The sequence below is a fragment of the Manis pentadactyla genome, chromosome 14 (genome assembly GCF_030020395.1).
Source record: "Manis pentadactyla isolate mManPen7 chromosome 14, mManPen7.hap1, whole genome shotgun sequence".
NCBI lineage: Eukaryota > Metazoa > Chordata > Mammalia > Pholidota > Manidae > Manis > Manis pentadactyla.
Genome location: NC_080032.1, coordinates 35,856,166 through 35,877,793, shown reverse-complemented (window position 1 = coordinate 35,877,793; position 21,628 = coordinate 35,856,166). Strand labels below are relative to the sequence as shown.

The following is a 21,628-nucleotide window of genomic DNA, read 5'->3' as shown; positions in this document are numbered from 1 at the left end:
TTTAGATTGGTCACACAGTTCTCTTAATATTGTTTCATTCCTGGAGATCCTTTTGTCTCTCTCTATGTCAGCTTCCATGCGTTCCTGTTCTCTGATTTCAATTCCATCAATGGCCTCTTGCATTCTATCCATTCTGCTTATAAACCCTTCCAGAGTTTGTTTCATTTCTGCGATCTCCTTTCTGGCATCTGTGATCTCTTTCCGGACTTCATCCCATTTTTCTTGCGTATTTCTCTGCATCTCTGTCAGCATGTTTATGATTCTTATTTTGAATTCTTTGTCAGGAAGACTGGTTAGGTCTGTCTCCTTCTCTGGTGTTGTCTCTGTGATCTTTGTCTGCCTGTAGCTTTGCCTTTTCATGGTGATAGGAATAGTCTGCAGAACTGGGACGAGTGACGGCTGGAAGGACTTCCTTTCTTGTTGGTTTGTAGCCCTCCTCTCCTGGGAGAACAGCGGCCTCTAGTGGCTTGTGCTGCGCAGCTGCGCGCAGACAGGGTTTCTGCTTCCTGCCCGGCTGCTATGGAGTTAATCTCCGCTGTTGCTGTGGGCGTGGCCTGGCTCGGGCAGCTACTCCAAAATGGTGGAGTCGCGTTGGAGCAGGAGCTGCTGGGAGGCTATTTATCTCCGTAAGGGGCCTCCCTGCTCCCTGCAGCCCAGGGGTTAGGGTGCCCAGAGGTCCCGGATTCCCTACCTCTAGATTAAGTGGCCTGCCCTGCCCCTTTAAGACTTCCAAAAAGCACCCGCCAAAACAAAACAACGACCACAGAAAAAAAAACAAGAAAAAAAAAAATTTTTTTTAATTAAAAAAAAAAAAAAAAAAATTTTTATTTAAAAAAAAAAAAAGGTGGTCGTTCGTTTTTCTTTATTCTCCGGTGCCAGCCTCAGGCCTCTGCTCACCGGTCTTTCTGCCCTGTTTCCCTAATATTGGGGTCCCTGTCCCTTTAAGGCTTCCAAACAGCGCTCGCCAAAACAAAGCAACAAAAAAGCCAAAAAAAAAAAATTGGTCGCGCGCTTTTCTTATGTCCTCTGTCTCCCAGCCTCCAGTGCCTGCTCACTGTTCTTACTGCCCTGTTTTCCCAGTATCGAGGGCCCTACACTCTGGCCCGGATGGCTGGGGCTGGGTGTTCGGCAGCCCTGGGCTCCGTCTCCCTCCCGCTCTGCCTGCTCTTCTCCCGCCGGGAGCTGGGGGGAGGGGCGCTCGGCTCCCGCGGGGCCGGGGCTTGTATCTTACCCCCTTCGCGAGGCGCTGGGTTCTCTCAGGTGTGGATGTGGTCTGGATATTGTCCTGTGTCCTCTGGTCTTTATTCTAGGAAGGGTTGTCTTTGTTATATTTTCATAGATATATGTTGTTTTGGGAGGAGATTTCCGCTGCTCTACTCACGCCGCCATCTTCCGCCCCCTGAAAACATTTTTTTTTAAGTAGTAGTCTTCTACTCCTGTAACTTTAGTCTCTAATCTCAGGCATGATATGGTATAAGTATTTGGTAAAAATCATAAGACCTCATTTCGTGTCTCGTGTACTCTATAGATTTTCCATCTATGCGCAAATGCTGAGAGATTTAATGACTCTCTGTGTTAAAATATCGAAAGGAGCCAGTAGGCTCTTGGCCTGGGGTAGTGACCTCTGTGTGGGAGGCCAAGCTTTAGCAGGGGGTGGTCAGCATCAGTGGGGCTGGCCTGGCTGGCCTTCCTGGGGGGGGTTGGCCTTGGTGATTCCCTGCATGCTTTGCAGTAAAGGGAGTGGGTGTCATCGGCCGGTGGCCCAGGTGTGATGTGGAGAGAAATCAGAGCATAGAAGGAAATCAGCAAGTACATGGGCGGTTTCAGGTGGAGGCTTAAGATTGACTGCAGTAGGGGGAGCAGGTGGGAAGCAGGGAGACTTCTGTCTCCCTGTACTGACAGTGGGCAAGGGGGTCCCCTGTTCAGGAGTCTCTGTTTTAGGCGGAGTGACTGTCACGTCACAGCAGCTGTATCCATGTGCCGCCAGCCATTCGTCCCTTAGCAGGCTCACCGAGCACCTTGCTTGGGCCAGGCTCTGGAGAAGAAGTATCACCCAGGTCCTGGTCCTTGAAAAGCTGGTGGTCTGGCAATCAGGACAGAAAGGGAACAGGCAGGAAGTGTTCCGGGAGATGACCGCTATTGGGGGGAAGGGGTGCAGGACAAGGGGGCACTGACAGGGCCTTTCAGAGGGTGGCTGGACTGCCCACGTCATACAGGCCCTCTGTGGGGGTTACTGAGCGCTTGACTCCAGGTTCACATGGCGTGAAAACCAGGTCTGCTCCCAGGGAGAAGTCAGGGCCTGGGCCCAAGGGCGGTGCAGAAAGGCTGCTCCAGCCCCAGCAGGCAGTCGGCAGTGGCCTCCCAGAAACAGTCTCTGCTCCCAGCATTTTTCAAGTCAAGCCACCAACTTACCAGAGGTGTCATGTGGTCTCTTTCAGGGAGAGGTTGTGGAGTACGTGGATGACCTCTTGGATCTGGAAGAGACTGGCTAGACCGCAGCCGCCAGAGACCCCCCTTGATGTGCAGGAAGCACAAATTCTTTCTTTGTGTTTCTTTACTCAGTAGCCCAAGTTGTGGACACCTCAAGGTCTTCTCTTTACTCTGTGGAGTAAAAGGGGAGCCTCCATTTCTCACTACATGTAAGGTGTGAGCCAGCCTTCCCCCTGACCACATCTGCCTTCCCTGTGTTCACACCTGTCACCCCATGTTCACACCCACCTCCCTATCATCTCACCTGCCTTCTCCATGTTCATGCTGCCTTTCTTACCATTTTCGTTGGGAGGACAGTCTTCCAGAGTTTTTTTTGTTTCTTTTCAAGAAAACTAGTATTATTTTTTAAATAAGAAAAATACTCCTAAAAGGCGATGATTGTGAAAACCTACTTTGGCCTTTCTGTTCTTCCAGATATTAGTCTCCCTTGTCCCCAAGCCCTGATCCAGGAAAGGTGGTGGAGGACAAAGGCTAACTTTATCCACACCCCGTGATGGACTACCCATGGCCTGCCCTGCACCATTCTGGCACCCATGGAGAAAGAAGTTGGGTAGACATTGCAGAATACAGAAATGTGGCTTTTTCTAGCACTTTTGCAGTTCCAAAGTCTTACAGCAGTGCTTGATCCCATTTGAGGACCGTACGCAGTTATACATCTTAGAGATGGAAATGGAAGAACTCAAGAGAGTCTAGTTTGGTTCATTTTTTCAATAAATATTTAATGAGCACCTACTATATGCTAACCATTGACCTGGGTGCTGGCAGTATTGCACAGAGTAACAGAAAAAAATTCCCTGCACTCCTGGAGCCTACATTCTATAAGGAGATACAGACAAGAAATAAACAAGAATAAATACATATAAGGTATCAAGGGTGATAATTGACATGGAGAAAAATAAAGCAGAGAAGGGCTAAGGAAGCCTGGGGGTGAGGCTGCAGTTTTAAATAGGATGGTCAGGGAAGGCCTCACCAAGAAAGAGACATCAGAGCTGAGAGCTAAGGGAAGTAGGTCTCAAGGAAAAGCATTCCAGGCAGAGGGAACAGCACATGCAAAGCTTTATGGTGAGAACATGCTGTGGTCAAGGAACAGCAAGGCCAAGGAAAGGAGTGGTAATGGGAAGAATGGAAGGAGATTAGGCTGGGAAGGCATAAGCATGTGGGGGTGGGAGAGACCAGATGGCTTAGGACCTTGTCAGCCAGTGTGAGGCCTTTGGCTTCTACTCTGAGTGAGGGGGAAGCCTTTGGAAGGTTTGAGTAAAGGAGTGCTTTAGTGATGTGTGTCACAGGGGTCACACTAGCTCCGTGTTGTGCAAAGCCCGAAAGTGAGCAAGGCTGGGTGCAGGGTGCCAGACAGGAGGCTGTGCAAAACTCCGTGTGCAGGGAATGCTGGCTCGGACCTGCATGGCAGCAATGGACATGGTGAGAGGTGGTCAGACAGTAGGTTTATTTGAAAGCAGGGCCAGTAGGATTGTTGACAGACTGGATTTGGAGTGTTAGAGAAAGAGGGAGGTCATGGTGACCTCAAGGTCTCTGGCCTGAATGTCACGGAATTGCTGTTTACTGAGGTGGGGAAGATGGCAGGCTGTCTGAGGTTGGGATGGGAGATGTTGGCTGAAATAAAATGTGAGCATTTTCTCAGGTCAGATCTTCAGCAGAGCCTGAACAGGGATGCAGATGCATGTGGTTTACGGAGGGGGTACGTGCAGGGAAGCCTGGGAAGGCCCCTGCCAGGCAATGTCACAGAAGCAGGGTGTACCTTCGAAGGTGAACAGCTTGGTTAGCGAGGGCTGCCCTCTGGGAAGTGGCACAGCCAGCAGCAGGCACAGTGAGGGGCGGGGTGGGCCTGGGGCCAGCCCACAGTGCCCGTGGCTGAGTCATCTGCACGAAAGTGGTGTTCACAGCCCCAAGGCTGGCTGGGGTCACAGATCCTATGTGTATATTGGGAAGCAAGAGTGAGGGGCCACGGACAGGGTCCTGGGAAATGAGACACCAGAGCCTGAGAGAAGTTGCCCAAGAGGTGGGAGAGGACCAGGAGTGTGCAGTGCTCTGGGATCTGTGCTGTTGACTTGTCCCCCCTCCAATGGGCCATAGTCTAGTTGGGACCCTCTGAGGATGGGGCAAGGGGGGCTGGCCCTGCTTTGGGCGCCAGGACTCCCACAGCAACGTGGAAAGGACTACAAGGAGATATGCAGGCTGGCGGGCTTCAGGTCCTAGCGAGTGATGAGGATACACTAGCTTATTTTTCCCAGGCTTCCTTAGGCCCCGGCTGGGCCTCCTCCCCAGAGCACTTCCTCTCTTCTTTGCCAAGGGCTCCTGCCAGGGCTTAGCTCCACATAGTCACCTGTACCTGCAATGGGCTGAACTCGCCCGCTTTGGGCAGCAGGGGCTGCATGGGGGTGGGGGTGGGGTCCCAGGGTACCACCCATGCCTGCATGTGTCCCTAAGGAGCCTTTTCTGGCCAACCAGCCAGAAGTCAGATCCTGCATGGCTCCCCAGAAGGCTGCTTCCCCATTGTCCTTCCCTCACATCCCTCTCCACCAGATAAACTTCCATTTGCAGGACTGTGAAGTAGGGGGACCCTGCCCCAGGGCGCCTGAGTCCAGGAGAGAGGCACCAGCAGCTCTTAGCTCCCCTCACAGCTCCTGGCTGCAGGCATCCCTCTGGCGGAGCAGGAAAATGAGAGACCACAGGACTGCCCACACTCCGTCTCTGCATGCCCTGCAGGCTTCCATTCGCTCCTCTTCCTGAGTCCTCTGGGGGCTTTTGTAGACGGTGGTGTTCCGCGCAGGGGCAGGTAGTGGCTGTGGCAGGGCCTCATTCACTCTGAACTTGGCTCTTTCCACAGGGGATTGAAAAGCACCTCCACTCCCATCCTAGCATGTCCCTTGAGGAAGAAACCCTGGACACAGTCTGATCAGCATTGCAGCACTTGGCTTCGATCCAAGGCTGTGGAACTGAGTCACTAATGTTTTTACTTCAGGGGAAACCAAACCAGTTTTAAACAACCACAAAAAAGGTGAGGCGAGTCCTCTAAACCTGCCATGAACCTCCAGTGTGCAGGCTGCACTCAGTGACCTCAGCCCAGCACCTCCCTGACACCTCCCTGGACACGTCTCTTGGACGAGGCTAGGAGATTCCTGCCCTGAGACCTCATGGGTTCAGCATCAGTTGGCCTGTCTTTTGAAAAAACAAACACATTTGTAAGCTTTGCGGGAGTTTCCAGGCCCAGCCTCAGATGCCTTGCCTGCCCTCTGACCCACCTGCCTGCAACCCAGAGGTGGTTCTGTTTGGTTTTCTCAGGCTGGTCCATTGGGCGGCTGCTGGCCCCCAGGGTGTGGCCATCTGTCCACTCAGACAACCCAGGCGGGGCCACCATCTGGGAAGGGTCTGCCATCCTTCCCCTTCAGCCGTCTGAGCCTGCAGGCTTTACATTAGCAGTGAGGGACTGAGGGCGTGTACCCATGTGTAAAAGGAGCCGAGTGACTGAAATGCCTCCCATTCCAACATATTCAGCATACCAATATCTTTCTGAGTTTTGATATTTTGTAATTACTGCCACTAACCTAAACTCACCTCCGGGAAAACAGCAGGGTATGTTGACCACAGAGGCTGCCTTAGGAAATGTTGCTTTTCTGAGTTCTTACTAAGGGAATTTTAAGAGCACAAAAATTGTATTGAAGCAAACTCAGTCGCAAACACAAAATGATCTGTTAGATTGTTAGTGGGAAAGGGTTTATTATGACTACTGGTGGAATAAACAGCGGCTGGTTTCTGCCAACATTTATGGAAATAGTGTTTTTACGTTTCAAATGTGAACTGTAAACCTAAGCTACTTCAACTTTTTTTTTTTTTGAATCAATACTTAAACTGTGGGGAAGAGCTGGACTGGTGCCAGAGAAAACATTCTCATTTAATAGTGTTTGCACATGGAACTGCAATGCAGTTTGTTGCGAGGCCCTGAGAAAACCCCCAACCAATCCTTCATTGCAGCTGTCTGAACTCTTGATCTTCTGCCATCCTCCAAACAGTGACTTCTTTTTTCTGGTGACTCCAGGCTTGAATGACCTAGTGTGGAGAGTTTAAACTATATACAAGGCAGGGGGGCGGGGGAAGGAAAGGAACCTTAAATAAGCCTCAGCCAAAGGTTTTGTGTATAGGACTTCCTGTGCCTGCAGCTAGGGGCAAGGCTGGGCCCCACCCTGTCCCGTGGCATCTCCCTTGAGAGAGAAAAGACCCTGATAGACCAGCTTCGCTCTGACCGACCCGCTCCTACCTCCAAATGAGAGTCAGGAGCGCCTGAGATTTATGCCATGGTACAGCTCTTCTCTCTGTAGAGTGGGCATGGGAGTGGCCCTACCTTAGCACCAGTCGCTGGCCTGCCCCAAATAGCTGGCTTTGTTGTTGAATGAATGAGTGAGTCAGCTCATTCTCTGGGAGCTGATAGGGTAAGATACTAGTGCCCCGTTTTATAAGAAAAGGATAGGATGGAATCAAGCAATTTGGCCAAGAGATACAAGATCAATCCCAGAGGTTTATCACTTACTTTAAGGTGGTGGTCAGTAGGCCAAACTATAAACATTGCTAATGTCTTTTCCGCCTCCTCTCCTTGGGTTAGAGCGGTATGTACAATCTCACTTTTGTGGGAAGTTAGAACTTGGGAATCATTGAAACAAAGATTTTTAAAAATGGTAGTCTTAAATGTTTTATTTTGCTGATTCTCTACTGTTTTCTTTCTCTACTGGATGTGACCATCTGAACCAGCCCCAGTCAGTCATAATCCACCCCTAGGGCACATGTCATAATGAGCTTTAATTCCTCAGGTCTGTGAGATTTCAGACTTCATCTAGTGAAGCGGAACCTTGGCCCCAAGGACTCTTGGATGGCACACAGCAGGACTGGGGGGGTCTTTGCTAGCCATGAGTGGGCCAAGGAGGTAGATATCCTACCTCTCCGCTAGGAAAAACATTTGGAATCCAGGACTTGCTTTGGATCTGATGAGCTGGTCCCTTGCTGCCAACGTCTTGACGAGTACAAAAATATTCACTGTTTCAAACAAGGACCAGAAACCTCTTCAGGCATGACTGCCAACAAGCTGCCATGCTCCATGCATGTTGCTACAGAGCGAGGAGAAAGAGAAAAGGGTTCAGGGAAGCAGCTGGAAAGAGTGAGGGACCACTGGGGTTACAGCAGGGGCTTGTGGAATGAGGAGCTCAAAAACATCAGCGGTTTAAGGAGGTGGAGGACAGGGGGATTTTGTTGAAGTCAGCCCTAGAGTTCTGGAGGGAGCTGTGTGAAGGTCCGGATGGCGACGGAGACGGAGTGGAGATGCAGGGAATGAGTTTGCATGTTTTGAATGTTTTGAGTCCGGGCCCCTTGGAGCAAAGCCAGGCGTAAGTGATGGTGTGCTCTGCAGGGTAGGGGTGAGGGAAGCAGGAAGGAGCTAGCAAGGGTGAGGCCTCCCTGGAGACCAGCCTCAGCCTGACCCCACAGGAGCTCTGGAGCAGGAATTACACTGCACAGTGGTCCCACCTGGAGGCAGAGAGGTCAGCCCTCTGTATGCCTGAGTCTGTTAGTCCCAGGCTGCAGGGTAGAGGATGCTCCTGGTGAGGGAACTCACTCCCAAGTGGCAGGGTGCATTTGTGCATTTTGAGCATTTTTGCAGCCAGTGTTCAGGGCAGCCTGAGGATAGGATCACTGGCCTAGAGCAGGGGATCTGGCTGGCCACCAACAGTATCCACGACACTGGCTGACTCAGGAGGCATGGGATCCTGGTGGTCAAGGAAGTGAAATGGGACCGACAGCAGATGGGGTTGGTGCTGATCTCCTCTGACCTGGATCTCCCCTTGCCTCTCCAGATCTCTTTCCCACCCTGCCCTTGGCCCAGTGGCCTGAGCCCTCCAGCCAGCATTGCCACTGCTGGGGCTCCCGCACACTGAATTCTGAGACATGCCAGCAGGAGACTGCAGGGTGAGAGAGGAGGCCCAGGTCTAAAACTCCCTGCCCCCTCTGGGCCTCAGCTGGGCAGTGGCTGAGCCCTCCTAGAGGCTGGATCTTGCCCCTCAGTGCCTTTCTGCTCCCTAACCCCCACCATTCTTTGATGGTTCTCCTAACTCTGCTCACACTTTTGTGACTAGTTCCTACATCTAATCCTCTTGAACTGTTCGTTTGCATATCCAGTCAGCTAGAAGAGGGGAGTGATCAGCTCTGATTCTCTTAGGCTGGTGCTTCTCACACATCACCAAGCTCACCTGCAGAGAAAATGAAAGTTCCTATGGCCAGGATTCTCACCTGACCCTGGTTGGCTTGCTCAGTGCACACGTGTGGGCAATACGTTATTATTGACTCTATATAAAGAGCTCCGCCCAGTACTCTAGGCTGCACGGCTGCAGGAGAGCAGAGGCTGGTGTGGTGGCAGTGCCGAGAACAGAGACTGAGATGGCTGCAGAGGTGGAGAGGCCCTGACGCAGAGATGGAGGTGGATTATGGACCTGCAGACTGTGGGATGTAGACACAATTCTGGTGTTTGATGTGAGAATAAAGCCAGGTATAAATCCTTTTACCTCAAGAATGTTCATTCCACTGTCATTTCTCAGTCTCACTGAATCCATAGTGAATTTGCCCGGGGCTGAAACCCTCAGGCAAGACAACACCCTTCACCTGGGCACACTCCTTACCCTTCATCTGGGCATCGTGCTAAAAGCAGAATCTGAGTCAGCAGGTCTGGGGTGGGGCCTGAGACTCTGCATTTCTAACAAGCTCCCCACAAACTCTGAGCAGTGAGGGCCTGGGCTTTTTGCTGTAGCGAAGGGCATGGCCTCTGGGTGATGTGAGGAAGGGGGAAGGAGGTGGGGAGGGGGCAGGAGCTGGGTAGACCTCCCTGGAATTCTGCTGTAGGAAGCAACATGGCTGGGAGGTAGGTTTATAGAGGGCGGTCTTAGATGTAGCAAAGACATTATTTTCAAGATTACTGGAGAATCTTTTAATATAAATTATTGTGATGTAACCCAATACATTCAACAACTGTTTGGGGAAATAATTATTTCCTTAAAATATCTCAGAAGCTTTGTGTTAATGACCCCCCCTCCACCCCACAGTTTCCATGAACATAAAATGTTTACCAGTCTCAAAGCATGCATAATGGCATATCATTGAGGTTTACCATGTTTTAGTCATTTTCTTTCTACATGTATTTTTAGTTAGATCCTATAACACTAATTTAGATGACAACAAATCAAACTGAAGTGTTGGGTTTATTTTGCAGTCCATGTCTATAAAATGATAAATTTATTTGTATTAATGTATTTATAATCAACTTATTAATACATCTGTATTAACATTACCTATTTTTGTGTTGGTGTTAAGTCAATGTTCTTGGGTTGTTACATAATAATAGTTGAATAACATAATCCCAATGTTGGGACAAAGGTTATTTCATACAGTAAAAAATAGAAAAGTTATCTTGTAACAAATTAGAGAAGAATCTAATTTATATGTATATACAGCCTCTGGCTTTTATTCTGTTGTGTTTTGCTCTGGCTACATGCAGAAAGCACTTCATTCCTATTCTAGATTTCATCTGACATATAGGTATTCTATTTGGTATCTTCAGACCTTTGTTTTACTCAGTGATGGGGGACTAAGGTATTTGATTTTGCTGTACTGTCTTTATAGCTACTTAGCCTATTATTTTTCCAAAGCTTGCACCAGAAAGAGGTGGCAGGGTAGAAAATATGTTCCAAGAATTTTCTTCCCTTAGGTAACTTATCACCAACAACTTTCAAAGATCAGTTCTCTTATGCCACACAAAAACACTAAGACTCTTACAGTGTCTCAAAAGAAATGTATTGCCGCCATCACTTTTTTACCACTGAAAACTATTTCTAAGAAAGTGATTCCTGTTAGAAAAAATAAAGAATTCAGTTTGTGCCAATCCGTAAGAGACTGCTGGAGATGGCATTTCAACAGCTTCACGTGCTGCTTTCTGTGCCTCTAGAGCTTCCGCTGGCCTCAAAGCTCACAGCTTATGTTATCACAAACCCATTATGTTACGTTGTAACAAAACCCTCAACCTTGAGTGTGCATTGAAATCACCTGGAGGCTGGTTAAAACACAGCCCAGATCCACCCTAGGTGGGTTCTGCTTCGTGAGTCCATGAGGTGGAACTAGAGAATTTGCACCTCCAGCAAGTTCCCAGGTGATGTCCATACTGCTGGTCTGAGGACCACACTTTGAGAACCACTGTCATAAGCAATCCATGCTGAGCCACCATAAGATGATGAAGACATTATGAAATGGGACGCTTGATAGCTTGGACTCATCCCATTTCCTATCGTCTTGATCATCCTGGACTCGTGCTGTTTCCAAAGAGCTCACAATTGCCACAACAAAGCGGATATTGGCACAGCTCATTTTGTATTCCTTTTTAATTCCTCTGCTTCTCCATCAAATAGGACCCCATACTTGATAGCCTTGTCCTTAGCCCTCTTAAAACCTTTTTTTCCTCCCACATCACTCTCTCTCTTACTGGAGTTCAGAGACATGATTAATTCGGAGAGAAGAAAGCAAGAACTAAGTTTTTTGTTAGTCCTCGCAAAAAGTCTAAGACATTCCTAGGCACTGACCGGTCACAGGCACCTGGGCCACCACTTCAGAGAAGAAATGTTATTGACCAGTACAAAACTAACCTCTCTTTAAAAAAATGGTGGGCTGTCCCACAGCACGGATGGAGCAGAGGGGGACCTGCGCTCTGCCACTGCTCACCTTGCCCCGACACAACGTCTGTTCTAAAGTCTCTCCAATTCCAACAAAGCATTAACAAAAAACCTTGGAGCTTCTGGACAGTGTCCTGGTTCTTGGCTCTTTGCCCTCAGCGACATCACATTAAAAGGAAACAACCCATTGTTCTTGTACAGTCCTCCTTTCCCAACAACTATCTGTGTCCTAAATAACGCTGATCACAAATGCTCAGTTTATCACACCTTTCTCAAAAATTCCAGGTCACGGAGTCAGTCTTTTTCTTAAGAAAGGAAAAGACCATGGTATGAGGAACCAAGAGGTGCGTTTTGAGCTTACGTTGGAATTTGGGCTGGAGCACAGGTCTGGGATTAGTGCAGAACATTCCAGGGCAGGTTGGGGAGGAGAAACTGACGCTGGTGTAACACCGCCAAGGCCTTCCTGCTGGGCCAGGTGCCTCCAGAGACACACTTCTCGGCCTGCAAAACAAAGACCTGGGGCAGTGGAGCAGGGAAAGACAAGTCGTGCTCTGCCTGCTTCATGCCCAAGTGAGTAGCCGTGTCCATTAATGTGGAGGTATGGTTTATTTTTTCTCCAGGTGGCTTTGGGAGAACCTGCTCCAAAGGTGGCTAGACCCTCTCCATCTCAATCTGCTGGTGGTAGTGCCGAGCCTGCCGTGGGCCGACATTCAGCTTGTACACGGAGCTCTTGTGCTGGCACTTATGGTAGCCCCATGCCGCCCCCACTCCCGCCAGGAGCAGCAGCAGGCACAGCACAGTGGCAATGGTGGCAATGATGGGGCCTCTGCTGAGGCGGGGACACGCATCCCCTACACATGGCTCCACTGTTGGAAGGAGCTCCTCACGGGCACCTGGGCCAGGGCCTTCCTGTCCCAAGAAGTCCTCAGACAGCAGGTATGGGAAGCCCTCCTGGACCTCAGGAGCAATGGTTTCCATTGGTGTCTGGGTGGCTGCCCTGGCAGTTGAGGAAATGTAGTCGGGCATCTCCCGGAGAGCAGGTGTCACAGCCTCTAGGGTAGAGCTGGTGATATCGTAGGGTAGGGCGGCCATGGGTGACTTCTCTGTGGCAAATCTCCAAGGAAAAGTTGACTGATACCTGGTCAAATCATCAGCCCCCTCACTGGGACTCTCAGTGGCAGACACGTGCATGGGTTTGAGAGCTAGAACTTCTGTGTCTAATGTTTGAGACGGAAGGACTGAGCTATGGGCCATGTCCTCCCTTGGTGTGAGGGTGGGACTCTGGGGCTCCTTAACTTCCAGAAGAAAGGGCTGAGCGGGGGTAACGAGAACATTTTCTTCCAGCCCTACTGACCCCTCTCCCCTGTCCTCACCTCCCTCCTCTTCTGCTTCCTCTTCCTCTGTCTTCCTCCAAGCTCCGTCAGTCACAGGATAGCCATCTAACCAGGACTCATCGCTGCTGCTCACCATTGGGTCCCCTGCCTTGCTGTCATTTCTACCCACAAATGGCCCCAAGGGGTCATCCGTGCTGCCATAGATCACCTTGGCTGCAGGTCCATCTGAAGCCTGCGCAAAGCTACTGTGCTTGTCTCCAGAAGGAAGCTGCTTTTTGGTGTCATCCATCTCCTTTTTCAGTTCTGGCCTGTGGAAGGTCTCAGCAGGAAGCCAGAACAAGAACTTCTGGTTTGCTTGGGACCCTGGCAGGTCTGTGGGGACACTGTGCCCCGGGCTGGGCAAGCCTGTAGTTGGCACAAAGACTGTATCTCGGGCTATGGATTTTCTCCCCACAGAAATGGAGACCAGATGGTCCTGTTTAGGAGCCCCCTCAGAGGCCTCTCCCTGACCCCTGTCTTCCTCTGCCTCTGTCCAGGAATCCTCCTTGAGCTCCCTGAATGACACAGATCTGTCATCAGGGAAATTATCTTCATAGTCAATATGTGCCTCAGCCTCATCTGGAAGGAAAGGAGGGAAAACCTCATTAGGTCCAAGGTCACAGCATAGGACAAAAGAAAGGGAGGAAAATGAACCAAGACTGGAACAGATGAAATAAAACTGTCATTCACAGAGCCTATGGCTGTGTATCACAGATGATCTACATATAGTGGTTACAACTAACGTGAGTTTATCAAGGACACTGGGGCTATGGTCAGTATAAAACATTAACTGTATTTCTTATACACCAGCAATAGACAGAAAATAAAAATGGAAAAAGATGTCTCATAGCATTCAGAACATCAGACATCTAGGAATAAAGCTAACAAAAGATGTGTAAGATTTCTACATGGAATGGTACAAAATTGCTGAGCAAAATTAAAGACAACCCAAATAAATGAAGGGATATACCATGGTTGTGTAGTGGAAGGCTCAAAATTGTTCAGTTGTCAATTCTGTCCAAGGCAATGATACATATAGATTTACTACAACCCCAGTAAAATCCTCAGATATTGAAAAGCTGATGCTAAAATTTGTGGGAATGCAAAGGTCTAAGAATAGACAAGGTAAACTTGAAAAGAAGGAAAAAAGCTAGAGGATGTCCACTCTAAGATTTCAAGATTTACTATGAAACTGGAGTGCTTTTTAAGACTGTGGTACTGGCACAAGGGTAGATAATTGGGTTACATGAAATTTGAAAACTTCTGTTCATCGAAAGCCACCATGAAGAGAGTTGACATGCAAGCCACAGACAGGAAGATACTTGCAACACATACAACCTCCAAAGTGTTTGTATCCAGAATTTATAAAGAATTCCTACAAATCAATAATAAATAGGCACACAAAGCCTAGACAAGTTGTCAAGATACTTGAATTGGTACATCACAAAAAAAAGATATCTAAATAGTCATTAAACGTATGTAAAGATGCTTACCCTTATTAGTAATAGAGAAATGTTAATTGCAGCTGTAAAGAGATACCATTACATAGCGCCATAATGGCTAGAATTCAGCAGACTGACAATACCAAGTGTCAACAAGGGTGTGCAGCACTGTTGTGGGGTGTGAATTGGAACAACTATGGAAAACTGTTCTGGGGCACTGCTGCTGAAATTGGACATATGCATGCTCCAGGCATGGCAGCAATTCCATTCCTCAGTGTATACTCAACAGTAACATGCACACTTGGGCACCAAGAGACATGCACAAGAATCTTCATAATCCAGACCTGGAAACAATCCAAATGTCCACCATCAGCAGGACTGATACACAAACTGTAGCAAATTCATACAGTGAGAATCTGTGCATCAGTCTCACCAAATCAACCACTGCTTCCAACAAGGACACAGATGAGCACATAACGTTGAACAGAAGAAACTAGACACAAAGAACACACTCTATGTGATTCTACTTACATAAGGTTCGGAAAAGGCAAACTAGTCTGTGATGTGAAAAGTCAGGATGGTGGTCACACATGGACAGGAGGGATGAGTCTGGGTACAGCTGGAGTTTGGGGGGTACTGGCAACATTCTACTTCTTGACCTGTGTTGGGGCTGTGTTTATTTTCTGGTAATTCATTGATCTGTTCCCTTAGGATAGGTATGTATATTATAATTAAGTAAAAATGTTTTTTAGAAAACACTGATTTGCTCTTCATAAGACTTCTGAGTCCTGCGACTAGCTGTGAAGTCTTCTGAATCCAGCTGAGTGAGTGAAGGAGGTCCTGTGGTTTGGAGACCAGGATGTAAGGATGGTAGGTCAGGAAGGCTCAAGTTGTATCCTCAGGAAAGAGCAGCCCACTGGGCTTTCAAAGTTAAGTTCTATTGGAAGACATATTTAATCATTAAAACAGAAAGGGTTCCTATGACACAGTGATAAAATAAGGAATATACATCCAGTCTTTGCCCTTGGTTCCTGGCACGGAACCCCTAAAGCCCTTGGAATTTCCTGAGTGATGGGCGTAAGAACATCTTTTGTTATTCATAACAAGCTCCTTTCAACCATACCTGGTTTATGCTAATCAGATGACTCCTGGTCAGCCCCTGATTGTTGGTGGGAGGAAACACACCCCAACCCCATTTGGTATCAGAAGGGCTCTGTGGGAAGAAGCAACTCATAGTAGTTTTTCCCTGACTTCACTTTCAATGTGAAAGCCCAAAGTGCAGAGCTCCAGAACCAAGGTCTGGATAGAAGGAAGTGTCATGCAGTGCATTTGTGGGCTCTGAAACTGGGGTAGTGGGTATTTGGTATATTTCCTCATTCCTGCATCAAGTCCTTCTGCAACATGATTGTGTAGCTCTTCCTCTCAGAGAATGGTGCCTTTTTCCATTTCTGGAATCTGGGCTGGCCTTGTCACGCGCTTTGACCTACAGAACACAGTGAAAGCCGTGCATGCTTCTGTGCTCTCAGAACCCTGCCAGCTGCCACGTGAACAAGCCCAGGAGTGCCAGCTGAAGGATGAGAGACCATGTGCAGGAGAGGCAAACTGTCCCAGCGGAGGCCATCCTAAACCCCCAGCTTCAGTCAACCTGGGAGCTGACCACATTCACCTGAGTGAGCTAGCCAAGACCAGGACGATCCAGCTTCGCCCAGCCCGAACTGCTGACACAAAGCATTAGAGCCAAATAAATTGTTATTTCGCACCAGTAAGTTTTTTGGGGTGGTTCATTGTGCAGAAAAAGCTAACTAGTACACTTGCGAGGAGCTGTTTGAGGGCAGGTACTGAGGCATTACGGCTTCAGAGTGGAGCAGAGTTCAGCCCACGGTAGGTATTCTTGAATAACTGAAGGAATAAATGGCCCTGGGAGGCAAAGGAAGGAAAATCTGCAGTCACTCAGACCCCAAGATGGTCTGGATGCCTGCCTCAGAACCACTCGGAATTAAGGTCCATTTCCAGGAGCACAATGCCCTGAACACAAGAGGACTATGGGCTCAATTCCAAATGATGAGGCGTGAATTACTTGTAACCATAGTCTCATATAACACCCCGAAGACCTCAGAAAAGATGCCATTACTGAAGGACTACTTGTATACACAGACGTACGTGGGGGCATGTATCCCCACCCTCACTCACACGCACACACCCTTCACACGCTGGTGAGCAAACAAGCCAGGTTCTCTGGCCTGTGAGAACATCCATTCTCTTCCCAGCCTCTCCTTGGTGCCCCTGTGCCTACCAGTTTCAAAGGGCACCTGACTTGGACACTCCAGATTCATCACAATGAAGTTTTGATCCCTTTCCATCAAAATTTAGTCCTGATGAAGAGGCTTGTCATTCCACACATCTGACAGGAAATTTCTGCTGCAAATCTGCCATATCCAATTTGTTTTTTAAAAGAACATGTTTTATGGCACTGCAGAAAAAATTAATATATTTGCATAACAATATACATTTGCCAGTTGCCTCCCAGAGGTACTGCTGTTGAGGATGAATACGCCTGTGTTCTCAGCTAGAACACAGTCCCCTTCCACGATGGGGACAGGCAGGAAGCAGGTCTCTCCAAGGAGCTCTCACTCACTTGAAATCACAGACTATTACCTCATGCGTGATCCACAACGGAAGGCCTCCTACAGGTGTTGTTTTACTAGGGAGTGTCCCTTTGTGGCCCCCTGGCAGCCCTAGGTCACCAAACTGTCAAGAGCCCACAAATGGTTCTGTTTTATCCTAGGAACTGGTTTATTAACTTCTGGTTAAATTCTGACACCACATTCATTTTCTTTCAGGTCATCAGCTGTGGCTCATTGCCTGCTGGGTGTAAATAGGCTAAAGGAACCATCATTTGCAGAGTTTTGCCATAGTGAAAGCCGGCAGGGGGCCCACGTGCAGGTGAGCAGCTGAGCAGGAGTGCTCCCTCACTCTTTCCTGACCACCTTACAATGCCAAGCCGACTCCAAGATGGACTGGCCCGTGGGTACTCAGAAGTCTATCCAAATAACCAATGGCTGAACAGAAGTGTGAGTGAGGGATGCTCAAACTCTCCCAGTGCTGTGGAGTATCTGTTGCCTTGACACATCCTCACAGCCCTTGTGGTCTCTTCTCCCCACACTCCATTTTCCAGTCTTATCACATCTACATGCTCCATCGTTCTTGCTTCTTCTGATTGATTCCCCATCTGTTCTGCTTTCTTTATCTTCTACCTCATCACATACATTCCACGCCACATGAGTATGTCATTGAAGGCATATGCAAAAATCACATTTTCATCAGGGTGGATTATACGCACACTTGAAGATACCTAAGTGTTCCAGTTCAAACAACATCATATGTTTTCTCTCCCCATACCTATTAAAAGTGAGGAAACTCCAAGATAAATTTTAAAAACATGCACACACACATACACACAAAATGAGGCTTGCTGAATGTGAATTTTTTTAAATGAGGAAACTATACTAAACGTTACAGAAAATTTCTTTTACCAACAACAACCGTGCATGGAAAAGGGCATAATATATTACAACAAATTTCAAAAAAACTAGTTACCAAAGGAGAAGCAGAAGATTCTGGAATAGAGTACAGAAGGGCAACATGGTTCAGCTCCTAACCCACCCTCACCCTTCAAAAACTGCCCTGGGGAGTCAACAAATCCCTGAGAAAAGCCAAGTAGGTGAAGGGAAACAGATCAGTAACCAGCAAGTCTGATTCTTCCTGATGGAATCCAAAATGCCAGGACTTTGCATTGCACAGGTGAAGTAAACCTTGACATATAAGACATGTAACAGCATTCCTGAAGGGAAAGCAGAGCTCAGATATTTTAAAACAGAGAAGTGTTTTTTGTTTTTGTTTTTTTACTTTTTGTGAAAGTAAAACTATATACATAGCACTACAGCTGAGTTGTCCCCTTCTAGCTACCATTCCCACTTCTGGATGAAAGGGAGATGCATGTAAAAGGCGAAGAACCTAGCTTAGAAGAAATAATAGTTTATGGGACAGAACGAATCCCTTACAATTGTTTCACATTACAGAACTTAATAAGAAGGTGAGTATAATAAAAGCAAAAGCTCAAAGGCAAGGTGATAAAATAACAGAACGTTATGAAAAGGGTGATTTCGAACTTTGAGAATCAAGTTGAGGATCAATGTAACATATGACAGAACTGAAAAAATAAATTAGAAACTGCAAGGAACAGAACAGACTGAAAATTTTACAAAACAGAAAAAACCATGAAGGCACATATTCAAGAGTCACTGCAAAGCTCAAGCATAATAAATTCACAGAGAGTTGCATGTAGGCACACATGGGAGGTGGGGCAAAGGGCAACTGCTATTTAATGGGTATAAAGTCTCAGGTCTGCAAGATGAAAATGTTCTGGAGAGCTTCACAACAATGTGAATATATTTAACACCACTGAACTGAACACTTAAAAACGGGTAAGATGGTAAGCCCTGTGTAAAATGTTTTTTACCACATTTTTTTTTTAGAAAAGGACAGGATTAATAAATTAGTTTCCACTAAAATTCTATTCATCAAAGATAACAAGAAGAAAATGAAAAGGCAATTTATCCTGGCAGAAGATATTTTTTGCAACATATATAACCTCAAAAGTTCTGGTATCTAGAATAATATAAAGAACTCCTGAAAAACTATATGAAATAATAGAAAACAAATAAACATGGACAGCCCAGTAGAAAAAATGGGCAAGAGAATTAAAGGGGCATTTCACAAATGAGATACTCAAATAGCCAATAAACATATGTAAGGTGCTCAACATCATTAAAATAGGGGAAATTCAAATAAAGAAATTTTATATATAACCTTATAAAAAATAAGACTGACAGTACCAACTGTTGGTAAGGATATGTGAGGCTCCTGGAACTCTCAAACTGCTAGTGGGAGTGTAAATTTGTACATTTTGAAAACCGGTTCAGCATTATCTACTAAAGTTGAATATATATATGCCCTGAGCAATTTAACTCAGGGATTTGAAGGAATATACTAAAGAGGGATGCATGCAACATGGACACCAAAAAACTGGAATGAGAATGTTGTTTCAAGTCCCACACTGGAAACAACAAAAATGCTCATCAATAGTAGAATGGAATACTCCACAGCAGAGAAAAAGAATGAACTACAGCTTCAGAGCAATATGGATGTGTCTTAGACATGGTGTTGGGCTAATGAAGCCACATACAAGAGTACATATTCTACCTTCTCCTGAAATAAGAGTTTGAGCAGGGAAAATGTAGCTCATGGCTTCAGAATTCTAGATAGTGATTATTCACAGGGATGTAGTGACTGGAAGGCAACATTAGGAGTGTTTTGGGATTGCTGGGGATGATCAACTTCTTGATGACCTGGGTGATGGTTACATGGGTGTATTTATGGTATGATGATACACTGACCTCTACAACTTTAGATTTTTGAAACATTCTGCATTTATGTTACTCTTGAATAAAAATTTGAACAATCAAATGAACACAGTACACAGCATGTCCCAGGAAAAACTAACACAGGATTTGGCTACTGAATGCCAATAATTCAGGCAGAAAAGGTAAGTCACACGCAAGGACAAAAATTAAACCAAGCTTGCCTATAGTGTCACCTCAGCATTCAAAAGGGAAAGACAAAAGAACACTGTCTATGATCTTTCAACAAAAAAAATTTAATTCAACAGTATTATACTTTGTTAGGATGTCACTCAGTTATAAAGACAGCAAGCATTCATTCTTCTTAGGGTGTTTGTACTTTGAAATATTTTGAGAATATACTATATGATATTAGGCATGTGTTACTTAGATCAAGCTGTAAACCAGTTGCTGCTGGCATTCCATTCAAGAAGTCACAGTCTTAGCAGTGGATAGTTAGCTCTCTCATCAAGGAACACCCTCTAGATGTGGCTACAAGTACTTTTATTATCTGTATCTTCATCAAAACCATTGCTTTGCTAATTAGCACTCTGAATATCTGAAATGGCTTTCTGTTGATGAAATTAGTGGCTACTGACTACCATGATAAAATATTAGAAATGGGCTCTCACTGGAATACTGAAAGGTGTTTCTGATATGGGGATTGGCTCAAGATATTTTAGAGACACTTCTGATCCTTAGATGGATGGGGTAGACCAATGTAGACCTAAATGGTGCTGGAGATTTAAACCCTAAATGGTCTCATTTGGGAGTAATGTGTTACTAAGTTATGGGAACAGCATGCATCTGGGCTGGCCATGACCCTGCTCTCACTCGGCCACAGCCCAGCTCCTCCCAGCCCAGGAACTCCAAGAACAACACATGTCCCCTCTGCCTTTGTATCCCCAGGACACAGCATGGTACCTGGCATGTAGTAGACACTGTAAATGTTGTTGAGCGAATAAACAAGTGATTGAAAAGGTAAATAAGTAAATTAGTGAGTGGTGGAAGCCCATTCTGATAAAGCTTGATTCAGCTGGGAAGACCCTCAGCCAGGGCATTATTTGATTTGTGACAGTAGCAAAGAACAGTAGGGAACCCCTTCGTTCCGGTACTGGGCATAATCCATGTCTGCTAAATTCTTTTTCCCCTGTAACCCACCCATAAGCTTCAATATGTCAATATCAAAAGGCATCTGGAATATGAGCAGGCCTGAGCCATGTTCTCCTTCCCTACCCCCTATCATCAGGAAACACCAGTCCAGTGTATAATTCAAGTGCTGAGGGTTTGGGAAAGGTCAGCCCCTCTGGCTGTGGGTAGGCCCGTGTTGACTTGGGTCATTACAGTCAGGCTGAGCCCCATGCATGTGCGTGTGTGTGTGTGTGTGTGTGTGTGTGTGTGTATCATGAGGGTCTGCCCCCAGAGCTTCCTGAGCCTGGAGCATCTCCGGACACCATCTGGGGGCCCTGAACCAAGCTCCCCCTGTCTCCCCAGGTTTGTAGGCCAAGGCCCTGGCTCAGCAGCAGGTTCTCACTGTGTCACAATTTTCCCTAAACCTCAAATGACGATGAGGACACCGACTGTTTACAAATCGTCAACCCCCAAAAAAGTATTCCAAGCTTGTTTTTCTCCTCATGAGTGACAGTAAGTGAAGCTTGTTCTTCACTGGGTTTCAACCAGATATTAAATTCTGCCCATGCGAGGAAAAGCCCAGCTCTGTGCCTAAGAGGTGCTATTTCTCTCACCTCCCCTCTGCTTTCCTGAGTCAGCCCTCTCCTTAATCAGCCCACTAGCCTTCCAGCCCCCTCCCCCAGGCTCCCCAGAAACCTGTGCTCACATGCCCAGGGCCTTCTCATTGAGACCCACGAGTCCAGGAAATGTAAACTTCACGGGTTCTCTTGGCAAAAATCAGGTCACTCCTTGGGTGTTTACATTTAGCTATTACTTTAGTAGAACAGAAGAGCACAGATAGAGGGAACTCAGGAGGGAAAGGAGAAGGCGGGCTGGTGTGGCTTGTGTTCTCCAGGGTGTGAACGGTGAGGGGCTGATGTATACACGACCGGAGCCCAGAATTCTCTTTTTCATATCATCAAAATCCAAAGCTGCCACTTTTCCTCCTTTTCATATCGTCACATTTCTGGAAGCCCGCACAT

The 21,628-nt window shown here is 47.0% G+C and overlaps 2 protein-coding genes across 2 annotated transcripts in view; one reads left to right on the top strand and one right to left on the bottom strand.

Annotated features, from left to right (window-relative positions):
* The window catches only part of CRTAP (cartilage associated protein), a 32,487-nt gene extending 29,247 nt beyond the window's left edge, over nucleotides 1-3,240 (top strand). Inside the window, exon 7 of the mRNA XM_036892171.2 lies at nucleotides 2,439-3,240. Coding sequence (XP_036748066.1) covers nucleotides 2,439-2,492 — 54 coding nt within the window. The 3' untranslated portion in view covers nucleotides 2,493-3,240. The remainder of the gene's footprint in view (nucleotides 1-2,438) is intronic.
* Nucleotides 3,241-9,467: 6,227 nt separating this feature from the next.
* The window catches only part of SUSD5 (sushi domain containing 5), a 48,448-nt gene continuing 36,287 nt past the window's right edge, over nucleotides 9,468-21,628 (bottom strand). The window contains exon 5 of the mRNA XM_036892185.2: nucleotides 9,468-13,153. Coding sequence (XP_036748080.2) covers nucleotides 11,853-13,153 — 1,301 coding nt within the window. The 3' untranslated portion in view covers nucleotides 9,468-11,852. The remainder of the gene's footprint in view (nucleotides 13,154-21,628) is intronic.